The sequence below is a fragment of the Salvia hispanica genome, chromosome 6, assembly GCF_029641045.1.
Source record: "Salvia hispanica isolate PSC_SH4W2 chromosome 6, Shi_PSC_v1, whole genome shotgun sequence".
NCBI classification, from domain to species: domain Eukaryota; kingdom Viridiplantae; phylum Streptophyta; class Magnoliopsida; order Lamiales; family Lamiaceae; genus Salvia; species Salvia hispanica.
Window position 1 is genome coordinate 33,097,552 of NC_142697.1, and position 12,927 is coordinate 33,110,478.

Genomic DNA, 12,927 nt, shown 5'->3' on the forward strand with positions numbered 1-12,927 from the left:
AAAAACGTTACATTATTAGACTACACAATCTACATTATTTGACTAAAATGTGTTAGTTTAATAGCCGTGCTACATTATTAGACTACACAATCTACATTATTAGATGGCACGTGACATTAATCTAACGGTTACATCACAAGATCCAATGACTAAGATTTGCTTTGATTTTTATAAAATTTCACTTATTAATTTGATTACATCCTTATACAATTAATAGTTACCCCCTCCATCCGTGAATAGGAGTCTCGTTTTTCCATTTTACTAACTCATTCCACTCACATTTAATTTAAAAGTAATATATGCAAATGAGACTCATATTCCACTAACTCTTTTCCGCCTTATTTTCTTAACGTTTCTTAAAACTCGTGACGCCAAGGAATGAGACTCTTAATAGCGAATGGAGGGAGTAAATATTTTAATCCGTCCAGTGCGTCAAAGAAACTTCAAATAATTATAGTGTAATCCACAAAACACGAAATATGTTTTGCGTCAATTACTCTAAAGAGCATTGACAACTTATACTATTCACCCACTTTTTTCTTTTCTAATTCTATAACTATATTTATATGAAATACTGTCCATCCCTAAAAGTTTGTTACATTTATTATTTTCTACATTGATTTTATAAAAATAATACTCCCTCCATCTCATTTTAGCAGTCCCGATTTTTCATTTTTGGGTGTCCAACTTTAAGAATCCCGGTTAAAATATTCCATAAATGTTAATAGGCCCTATATTCCACTAACTCTTTTTCACTCGCATTTTATTATAATATTAATATATAAAAATAGGACCCATATTCCATATTTTATTCACCAACTTTCCTTTACATTTTATCAAAACCTGTCCGAACCCAAATGAGACTCATAAAGTGAGACAGATGGAGTAAGTAATAAATAATTAAAATGGAGAGAAAGTAAAGTTCAATAGAAAATAATATAGAGAAAAATCTTAATTACATTATTCCCTCTCTTACTTTACTCTCTCTCCACTTTAACTATTTATTACTACCTCCGTCCCCCAAATTTTGACACACTTTGACCCGGCACGGGTTTTAAGAAATGTAATGGATAAGTGAGATGAAAAAGTTGGTGGGATGTGAGTCCTATTTTTAACGTATTAGTTTTATAATAAAATGTGAGTAAGAATGAGTTAGTGGAATATGAGGTCCACTACCAAAAATGGTATAAGTGAAGTGTGTCAAATTTTCAGGGACGGTCCGAAATGGTAAACTGTGTCAAAATTTGAGGGACGGAGGTAGTATTAATTTTACAAAATCAGTACATAAAAGAAGTGAGACAAATTTTCAGGGACGCAGGGATAGCTTACAAATATATATAAAACACTAAAATTTATTTACATTCCAAACGTCTATTCTATGGTAATATTCTGATTACTCCAATGATGTTTGAACACTCATAATAGCGGTCAACGGAACATTTTAGAGTAAATACTGTTAATATGATCGGTAAAGGGGCTGTATTTTCATTGATATGATAATTGTACATTTAACACCATTATATAGGTACTAGGAGAGACTATACAAGGTAAATCTAGATTTTACATTAATTACAATTATCAATATCTTCTATAGTTGGTAAAAGATAATCACCACTAATCTTTCTCCGGATATTGTGTGATCTTCTTCCAACACTCCCCCTCAAGTTAAGTAACGGGATTGCCAATACTCTACTTGCATAATACTTCTCGAAACGATTTCGAGTTCACCGCCTTTGTCAGGATATCAGCCAATTGGTCTTCAGACTTGACATATGGCATTTCAACGATCTTTGCTTCAATGTTCTCCTTTATGAAGTGTCTATCAACTTCCACATGCTTTGTCCGATCATGCTAGACTGGGTTCTAGCTGCCTTGTTATCACAGAATAGCTTGTACGTCTGAGATGAATATAGATCCAACTCCTTCATAAGCTTCCTTAGCCAAAGTATTTCGGTCATCCCACTCTTAATCCCATGAAATTCTGCTTCTGTACTCGATAGTGCCACCACTTTCTGTTTCTTACTTCTCCATGTCACGAGGTTGCCTCCTATGAAGGTAAAGTATCCCGCATTTGACCTTCTATCATTTGGGTTCCCAGCCCAATCAGCATCAGTGAACCCATGTATCTCCAAGTGTCCATCTTTCTCAAAAAGTAGGCATGTTCTGCCGTTCCTTTTAAATATCAGACTATGCGCAAGACTGCATCCCAGTGTTCTTCTTGCGGTGCATGCATAAATTGACTCACTACTCCCACTGCGTACGCAATGTCTGGTCTAGTGTGTGATAGGTAAATCAGCTTCCCCACTAACCTCTGGTTTCTCCCTCTGTCTGTCGGTTTTGCCTCTTCCTTCATCTGCAGTCCATGGTTTTGGACCATTGGAGTATCTGCCGGTTTGCAATCAAGCATCCCGACTTCAGCTAACAAATCCAGTACATACTTTCTCTGGTTGATGAAGATTCACTTTTTAGATCTTAGTACCTCTATGCCCAAGAAGTACTTCAGAAGTCCCAAATCTTTCATCTCAAATTCACTAAACAAGTTCTTCCTTAGTTTAGCAATTTCTTCCTCATCATCTCCAGTAATGATCATGTCATCCACATATATAATTAAACACGTGATTTTCCTATTTCTCTTCTTGATGAACAGTGTGTGATCAGAATTACTCTGCTTATACACGTACTTTTTTATTACCTCCGTGAATCTCACAATCCAAGCTCGTGGAGATTGCTTCAGTCCATATAGTGTCTTCTTCAACTGGCTAACTTCCCCATCTTGAAAGTCGTCAACGAAATCCGGGTGGAGGTTCCATAAACACCGGTTTTGGTAACTCTCCATGCAAGAAGGTATTAGTCACATCAAACTGATGAAGTGGCCAATCCCTGTTGGCAGTAATCGAGAATAACACCCTTACAGTGTTAATTTTTGCCACGGACGGGTGAGAAGGTTTCAGCATAATCAACTCCATAACTCTAGGTGTATCCTTTCGCCACAAGTCTTGCCTTATATCTCTCTATCGTACCATCTGGCCTCCGTTTTATCGTGAACACCCATCTACATCCGACATCCGATAGTTTTTACTCCTTCAGGTAGCTTGCCTATTCACCCATGTACTATTCTTCATTAGTGCCTTCATCTCTGTGAACATAGCATCTCTCCAGTATTTATGTTTCATTGCTTCCTCAGCTGACTGTAGGATCTCTTCTTCTTCATAAAGTGCAGCTTCGAATGCTCGCGCCATCTTGGTAAGATTTCCTTGTACAAAGTTTGCTAACCCATAACGACTTTTCTTTCCAATCTTTTCAGGAGAGTACCATTTTGGTGGAACTCCTCTTGTACTTCAAAACGGGAGATTATACCTCCCGGTATCTCCATCGATTGTGTTATCTTCTCCTGAAAGATCTGTACTAGGATCAGTAGAAACTGTATTCTCTCTTGGTTCAGGGATTACCTCGGATATCGTTGGAGGAGGATCTACGGGTCGCGGGTGAGGTGACTCTGGTGGTGAGACCTGCTCGACGGCTGTGACAACTAGTTCTGTCTGATCCTCAATCGAAGAATTTGGAAATGGCACAACCCAACTTAGGTAGTCCTCGGAACTACCTGAATCACTCTCCCCCTGAATACTAAGGTGGGTGTGGTAAAAGAATTCAGTTTCTAGGAAGTTACAGTTCATGGTTGTGTTGGGATCAAAGCATCGGTATCCTTTCTGATTTATCCCATACCTAACGAAGACACATTTATTTGCACATGGGGATAGTTTTGTTCTTTCGTGTTTAGGTATGTGGACGTAGACAGTACAATCGAAAACTTTGGGCTGAAGGTTTAGGTGTTGGGGAATTTTGGTATGTTTAGATAGAATGTCAAGAGGTGTTTTTTTGTTTAGGATTTTTGTGGGCAGACGGTTCAATAGATAGACAAATGTGGCTATGGCTTCCGGCCAAAAATGGTTTGGGACTTTGTATTCAATCATCATAGCTCGGGTAATTTCTAGGATCTTCCTATTTTTCCGTTCAACTACCCCATTTTGTTCAGGTGTATAGGCACACTAGATTTGGTGAATCATTCCCTTTTCCTTACAAAAATGGGTCATAACACTATTTACGAATTCCCTCCCATTATCCGAACGAAGGTTTTTTATGGTGGTTTGAAACTGGGTTTGAACCATTTTAAAGAACAAGGTAAATTTTTCAACAACTTCAGACTTGTGATTCATAAAATAAATCCAAGTTATTCTAGTGCAATCATCCACAAATATAACAAAGTACCGAAAACCACCCCCTCCCAAAAACGGTGCAGGCCCCCACACATCAGAATGGACTAAGGGAAAAATGGAATTCATACGAGTGTTTGTAAGTTTAAATGACTGTCTGTGGCTCTTGGCCAAAACGCAAGTCTCACACAAAAAATCAGTAGGAATTGAAAGTTTCGGAAAAAGAAGTTTAAAGTAACCAGGAGACGAGTGTCCTAGTCTTCGGTACCATAGCCAAATTTCTTGTTTTATGGATCCGTGAGCCAGCATCGCACTGCCATGTTGAGCTATCTCGTCCACATAGTAGAGTCCTTGCTTCTCAGTGCCACGTCCAAGAATCCTCCTCGTCTGAATATCCTGTATTATACAAAAATCGGGATGCATTAGAAGAGTACAATTCAACTCCTTCGTCACTTGACTTATAGACATCAATCTTTGAGATAAGGTTGAGACATATAAGCAATTTCTGAGCCGTAGAGTCGGAGATATCTCAATGGTGCCTGAACCCTCAACAGTTATTAATTCTCCACTTGCAGTTTTAATGTAGCTCTTAGTAACTTCACTAAGTCCAATGAAATCAGTTCTATCTGGGGGCATAGTATCAGTTGCCCCATAATAAAAAATCCAACCCTTTGTCGTTTCAGTCTTATTTTGGACATGATATGCAGCGGAAATGTTTTCTAACAGTGCAAATGGGTTTTTAGATATAAAATTGCAAACATAAGGGTCCATATAAGAATTATAGCTACTGTTGGGGTCTTTTTCGGATTTGTGAGGATCTAGGGGGGCAGGTTTTATATAAATGGGGTGCATCATGTAATAACAATTTATTCTGGGGAAACATTTCTAATCGATGAAAATAATTAGGGTTTGGTATAAAAATACAAAACCCTTTACCTCTCTAGGCGTCGTCACTCCCCTGATTCACCGTCCCTCCGGTTTCCGTGCATCCGGCTAAGTTTCCAGCTCACCGCACGTTGCCGTCGCCGGTTGGAGTCTCCGGGTGCATCGGCGTTCCTTGCTTGACCGATCCCCCATGATTTCCGGCAGCGTTCTGTCTCTGCTGTCCGTCTTCATTCACGCCGACGGCAATTTTCGCCAGTGGCATTCTCACTTTCTGCCGTTCTTCCCACCACTTCGGATATCCCAATCTTTTGAAGCAGGTTTCATAGGTGTGCTTCTGTTTTCCGCAGTGGGAGCACCACAACTTCGATGTATCCTGTCGATTCCCGGTCGGCCGGTAGCTGCGGGGCGCGGTGGTCCACTCCGGTGTGACGGGCGTTGATTCTGAGTCGCCGGTGAATCCACCGCTTGTTTCCACGGTGGGTGGGAGCGATGTCGGTGGCATGATCCGGCGTCGAACCGCCTCCGTTTTCACTCAACCGTAGGCAGCCTCGACTAATGGGTAGGGGTCCTCCTTGAGGATCTCTCGTTTGATCAATCGTACTCCGGATTCAATCCTGCCAGAAACTTGAACATACGTTTCTCATTCGAGTGGACTCTATACTGTCCTACTCCCTTGTCGCAACAAGCAATGGGCTGCTTTTGGCAACGGTCAATGTTGATCTATAATCCATGGATCCTCCGGTAGTATGTCTTCCCAGTCGTCATATCCCTTACTTCCGGGGTCTGGAGGATCCTTCCGGATGTGCGAATATGCACCTCTTCCTCCTATCTTGACTTTCATTAGTCTGGACCAAAGTGGGTAATTCCTCCCATTCAGTTTAAATGCCACGGTGATATTCTCGCTATTCTTCAAGTTTGTGGCCTGTTCTGTATTGGTTTTGGTATCCTTGTCTGACATATTTCAGATGTATGGGGTTCGATTTCTTGGTCTGGTTCTGGGCTAAAAAAGGGTCGAGATTGGTATTCTTTGGCTATGATGAGAATATTTTCTAAGCCAAAATCGTTCCTGCTTTGAAGCCATGTTAATATGATCGGTAAATGGGCTGTATTTTCATTGATATGATAATTGTACATTTAGCACCATTATATAGGTACTAGGAGAGACTATATAAGGTAAACCTAGATTTTACATTAATTACAATTATTCTATATCTTCTATAGTTGGTAATAGATAATCACCACTAATCTTCCTCCGGATATTGTGTGATCTTCTTCCAACAAATACAAATTAATTTAGAGATTAATATTCTTATTTTCGTACTTGTGAAAATTATTAATAACACATATAATCACAATAATGGACTAGTTCTTAAATTTAGTAAGTTAGTTTGTATCATTTTTTTCAAAAAAAAATAGAGGTGTGAATAGTAAAACTCAATTATTTACTGCTAAAAATATCTTTGTTTAAAAAAAATCAACGATTGAAGCTTCATAAATTATGTGTAAGTAAAGAGCTATATATATATTGAAGACAACGTCTTTTATAAGACGTGACACAGTTAATATTCCAAATGTATGTTTCGACGAATATTTCATTGTCGATAAATTAAATAAACAGAATCCTCATAAATTAAAACGAATCAGAATAAATTACAAGAATACATTTTATATTATGCATATTCCACTATAAAAGCATCTATTATGTATATGCCAGTCAGTCTAAAGAAACAATTAATGAAGAGTTTTACTTTTTCCTTTGCTCTTTCAATCTTGTTCTTGAGTAGCTTTACCCTCACCTTGAATTCTATCATCACAGATAAACATGCTCTTATTTCCTTTAAAAAACGCCATCACATCTGACCCTTATGCTATCTTGAGCACCAATTGGTCTCAAAATACATCAGTCTGTAATTGGATTGGTATCTCGTGTGGCCTCAAACACCACCGTATCACATCTCTCAATCTCTCTGGCTACCACCTTGCAGGAACTATTGCTCCACATCTCAGAAACCTAACGTTTCTAAGATATTTGGACATCAGCTCCAACAATTTCAGTGGCTTCTTACCCTTTGAGCTCTCTAAATTGTGTTGGTTGAAGGTGATGAATGTGGGAGCAAATTCATTCACCGGAGAAATACCAACATGGTTGGGAAGTTTACCTCAACTAGAGAAGCTCTATTTTCACAACAACATTTTCTTAGGTACAATTCCTGCATCATTGTCTAACAATGAGCGAGCAACGACGTATTGGTGATGAGTGGGCGGCTGCTGGTAGTCGGGCTGTTGGGCAGTGTGGAATTGATACGGCTGATGCCAATCTAAGTAAACGGGCTGCCCGGAACAATAATCGGCATAGTTGCGTGACATCTATGACGGTAAGTGGAGGATGAGATCGGATGAAAGCACCAATCGATACGTACCAAACAAGAGAACTCAGCCCAAAAGACTAGCCTGTTAGGTGAGAAAGCCCATTTAATCTATATACCCCACACCAGTTGTTCTCACAACCGATGTGAGAATTGAGTCCGTAACATTCGACCCTCCTTTAAGGGGCCAACGTCCTCGTTGGTCACGGCCACGTTGGTCACAGCTAGTTCTTTGCCAGGCCACCACACTGAGTTCCTCGTTGGTCACGGCGGATTCTTTGCCCGGCCACCACTTCGTGGGTCACGACTCCAAGTCGGCCCCAAACGCACTCGTTGGTCACGGCGAGTTCGTTGCCCGACCACCACTTCGAGCCGTTTGGGCTCTCAATGAAAGGACCAATTGATAAGGGTTTAACCCCTTATCGAGTAGAAAGATAGGAGAAAGTCGCGAGAAAACCGAGCCTCGTCGATCAATCTATAAACTAGAGTTTGCAGAAAGAAAATAAAGGATAAAAAAGTAAAGCAAAATATGTTATTTCATTGATTGAATAAAGAGAATAACAATAGACCTATTTATAATAGGAGTACTAACTTAGCGAGCAAAACAAAAGATATGGAAAAGATATGCACTCCCTAAATATCTAACTAAATAATGCAATTAAATAATAATGCAAGATATGAAAGAGATATGGAATAATAAACGTATCATGGCATTCCACCAACAATAGGAAAAATGAAGCAACTCCAAAAACTATATCTTAGTGACAATCAATTGGCGGGGTCAATCCCTAACTATCTTTGCCGAATGAAGCATTTGGGGGAGTTGATCCTTGACCGGAACATGCTTGTGGGTAAAATACCTGATTGCTTGATAACATATTAAATCTTTGAGAATCATCAACTTAGGTTCCAACCAATTTACCTCAACCATCCCTCCTAGCTTGTGGATTATCACAGACCTTGTGATTCTAAACTTGTCTTCAAATCATTTGAGCGGTCAATTGTCATCTCATGTTGGAAATTTAAAGATGATCAACTCTTTGGATTTGTCATCCAATCAAATTTCAAATATTATTTCCAGCCCAATTGATGGTTGTCAATCATTAACATTTCTTAACTTATCAAATACTCCCTCCGTCCTACTTTTAAAGTATTAGTATTATAATAAAATGTGAGTAGGAATGAGTTAGTGGAATATGGGGTCCACAATAAAAAATGGTAAAAGTGAAGTGGGACAAATTATGTGGGACGGACCGAAATGGAATACTGGGACGAATTATCTGGGACGGAGGGAGTAATATGTTTAGTGGCTCTATTCCTTAATCACACGGTGAAGTTAAAGGTTTGATTTCATTGGATTTATCTTACAATAATCGTTTTGGACGAATACCCAAGTCCTTAAAAAACCTCCGCTTTCTTGAAGATTTTAATGTTTCCAACAACAAGCTAGAGGGAAAAATTCCGGATGGAGGCAATTTTCCTAACTTCAGTGCTATGTCTTTTTCCCACAACATAGCTCTTTGTGGTCCAATAAAATTTCAAGTTGCACCTTACCCAGAAAATCATCATAGATCATGGTTAACGAAACTCATTGTGTCATCACTGGTTTTAGTTGTCGTTGTGGTCATTGTGATGCTTACTCTCGTTAGAATGCGTAACCAGAAAAAAGTGGCACTCTCTACTGATATTCCACTATTAACTACCGAATGTAGGAGAATTTCTTATATAGAACTTGAACGAGGAACAAGTTCATTTAGTGAAACCAAGCTACTTGGAAGAGGTAGTTTTGGTTCTGTATTTGAAGCAACACTTTCAGATGAGTTGAAAGTTGCAGTAAAGGTGTTCAACTTGGAACTGCAAGAGGCATTAAGGAGCTTTGATGTTGAAGCTACTATATTGAGTAGCATCCGACACAGAAACTTAGTTCGAGTTATTGGATGTTGTTCTAATATGGAATTTAAAGCATTGATCCTCACATATATGCCAAATGGGAGTTTGGATAAATGGTTACATTCCAACATGCATGGTTTGGATCTTATACAAAGGATGAAAATATCAATAGATGTTGCAGCAGCCTTGGAATATCTTCACCATAGCCATACATTTCCAGTTGTGCATTGTGATATAAAGCCAAACAATGTGCTGCTTGATCAAGACATGACTGCTCATCTTGCTGATTTTGGCATTTCCAAGCTTTTCAATGGAGGAGAAACAGTCATCCAAACTCAAACAATGGCAACCATCGGTTACGCAGCACCAGGTGATGCATGATACTAACTTTTCAAACTTAAATTTCGTCACATATAAATGTTTTTCCTAATTCTAACAAAATTTTGAATTCATGTGACACAATTAGAGTTTGGAATGCAAGGTAAAGTGTCAACAAATGGGGACGTATTCAGTTTTGGGATATTGATGCTAGAGATGTTCACTGGAAAGAGGCCAACAGACGATATGTTTGGCGAAGAAAGGAGCATCAAAGAGTGGGTAAGTGAAGCCTTAGATGAAAATACAGCAACTGAATTGGTGGCGCCAGATTTGTTGTCAAGGGAAGATCAACATTTTTCTGCCAAGGTGCAATGTTTGTTGTCAATATTTGAATTGGCAATGAAATGTTTAGCTGATTCAACAGATGAAAGAATCAACATGATTGAAGCAGCAACTGCTCTGCACAACATCTATGCTATACTTGTGGCAGCTACAAGTACTCGTCGTCCACGATCTGCTTTATCTGTTAGTATAGTCAATACTGGAGTTTGATAGCTCGGATGTATATTTGCTGAAATCATTCTGTTTGTTACTGTTATGTATGAACACTAATGGAGTAGTGCTTTTTTTTTTGCAGTTTATGATTTAATGAATGATTCAGTAATCTTGCATTTTAATGTCCTTCTTTCAAAATATTGATGAAGATATACAACTTTTGGCCTTGTGTAAATTTCACAGTGAATACTGACAAATGCAGTATGTTAATTTGGGCTCTATTTTACTGAGATCAGATGCCAATTTATCAGCTAGTTGCATCATCATGGAAATCAATGATGTTTATATAAATTTACATAGAAAACTTTGTATTAGTTCAGTAGGATTTGATGTTTATGTTATTCAACTAGTTTTATGTTTAACTTTGTTCTACGATTTCCACTATTAAAATGTGTATAATAAAAGTAGTTCTCTCCACTATAAACTGTGCTGAAAAAATATAAATCACAATGTTTTTAAAACATATCTGAAATTTACCAGTATAAGATGTAATGATGATTTTAGAGTGTATAAATGATATACGAACGAGTGTATAAGATGCAATGATTATTTAGAGTGATTTTACACTGGTTAAATCATTTAGGCAATTACAAGTTTTTTTTATGTTTTGTTTGGAGAGACTTTCTTGATTATTACTTACTTTTTTCTTACTAGAGTTTTGAATATATCATAAATCTTAATAATAACTCTGTTTAAATGTTTTTTTTTTTTCCTTTTTTTGAAAAGTTTGTTTGCTAGGATTGAAAAGTTGAGCAATATTTATTTATTCAAAATTCATCTTATAGTTGGGCTGGGCTAATCAGACCTCAAGTTGTAATTCATCCCACACTAGAAAGGCCTAGACTAATGTTCTCACGTAAATTTTAACGTTTGATCATTAAACTTCCTCCGTCCCTAATAATTTGTCAGTCTTATTTTTATAAATTAATTTTATAATAAAATATGAGTAAAATGAATTAGTGGTACAAGTTTGACAAATTTTTTTAGGTACAGACAAAAATAAAAATAAGTGACAAATTTTTAGGGACAAAGGGAGTAGTATTACTATATAATGTGAAATTAATTTAATAAAAGTACTTATTTTAAAGTCCTTGTATTGCTTAGCCTCAATTTGTTGGTATGTTTTGGGTGAAAATAAATCGTGGATTTAATCACCAAAGTTGGTGACGCGGCTGGGCTGAAACCGTCGGCTCCGGTTATGCAAATGGTAGAACCGGGAAGCAGTCAATGAAGGGGAAGGTGGTTTTGATTTTCATCTGATATCTGCCGATCCAAACTTTTTATCCTAACCAATGAATTTCTGTTGAGATTTCTTTTCCAACCCTTGATAAAAGATCAAACGGAATAGAATATTTATATTTAATATGAACAAATAATACTTACTCCGTCCAGAAAATTATGGCATGGAATAATGAAAAAATTGGTGAAATAAGAAAGAAAAGGAGAATTGTACGGTAAAATAAGAGAGATGAGGAGAATTGACCGTTAAAATAGTGTTAGTAGATAGTGTAACTTATATTATTAAATTGATATAACTATTCGAAAATGGAATACACATATTTTTTAGAACGGACAAAAATAAAAAGTACATATATTGTTACGAGAAGTTGGGAGTATGGCTATGTAGAAATTACTATATGAAAAATGATAACTATTCCCATGAATAGGTGATCTACAAGATATATCGTGGGTGTGTGGATTGTCATATATTGTCGACTACTCAAAATTTGGATGACTAAAATTCCACTATTAGCGTGCAAACTCAACTAATTATAGTCTAGAGCACTTGCAATTTGCATACATGTACAGTTAGATATTTTAATCCACAAAGCAGTGGAATATGTTGTGTGTCAATTAGTCTTCAACTAATTATGATCAGCTATAGCACATGTACTATTATAATCCACCAAGCATGTGGAACATATTGTGATCGTGCGTACGTGGATTGTGATTGTTGACAACTTACACTATCCATCCACTTTTTTCATTTTCCATATAACTTTGTTTTTATTTACGACTTTAAATTAAATTACTATACATATAATTATAAAAATTAAAATCTAGTTAAACTAATAAAATTTACATAATTTATATAACCAAAAAATTACATAGTTAATATAAATACAAAATACAAAAATAATTCTAAAATAAAAAAAAAATCGGAGAATGTGGATGAATAAATATATACTATATGAATAGATAAGAATAGAAAATAAATTTTAAATTTGATTTTTTCTTATCTATCAAATACATTTAAATCAATGCCAAATGGCTCTCTATATAAGGCCACTAGTTGGCGTGCTCAAACAATTTTTTAAAACTCGTGAAATGTCGAAATAAGACTATAAATGGCAGAAATATGTGGTATATTATCAAAAATAGTAAAAATAAATTGAAATGATTAGTAAAAAACATCCTAAAATAAAAAACAAAAAAATGAAACATATAATGGAGGAAAAGAGAGAGTAATTTACAAGATTATTATGAGTAGAAAACTATAATTTTAACGCCACAACATATTTCCAAACATAATAATCTCGTATTCACAAGGAATCATAAATCTTGGAAATCATAATTTCAAGAATCATAATTCCAATTATTATAATTTTAGAAAGTATTTCTTTAAAAATTTTAATTTCCCGCCAAACAAACAAGAGCATGAGTGGGACTGGGGCTGGGGAAAAATACTGAAATACCGGCCT

At 36.7% G+C, this 12,927-nt stretch overlaps 1 protein-coding gene across 1 annotated transcript; it reads left to right on the plus strand.

The window, feature by feature from the left end:
- The first annotated feature begins 9,094 nt into the window (after window positions 1-9,094).
- Window positions 9,095-10,222, plus strand: LOC125208335 (putative LRR receptor-like serine/threonine-protein kinase At3g47570). The gene is made up of 2 exons (XM_048107919.2): window positions 9,095-9,722; window positions 9,819-10,222. The coding sequence occupies exons 1-2, from the start codon at window positions 9,095-9,097 to the stop codon at window positions 10,220-10,222; spliced, it is 1,032 nt and encodes a 343-aa protein (XP_047963876.2).
- Window positions 10,223-12,927: the final 2,705 nt, after the last annotated feature.

Bases quoted from the DNA above. Each gene is read 5' to 3' on its own strand.
- LOC125208335 (XM_048107919.2), top strand. From the start codon at position 9,095: ATGCTTACTCTCGTTAGAATGCGTAACCAGAAAAAAGTGGCACTCTCT. The intron at 9,723-9,818 runs GTGATGCATGAT...TGACACAATTAG, and splicing joins CATCGGTTACGCAGCACCAG to AGTTTGGAATGCAAGGTAAA.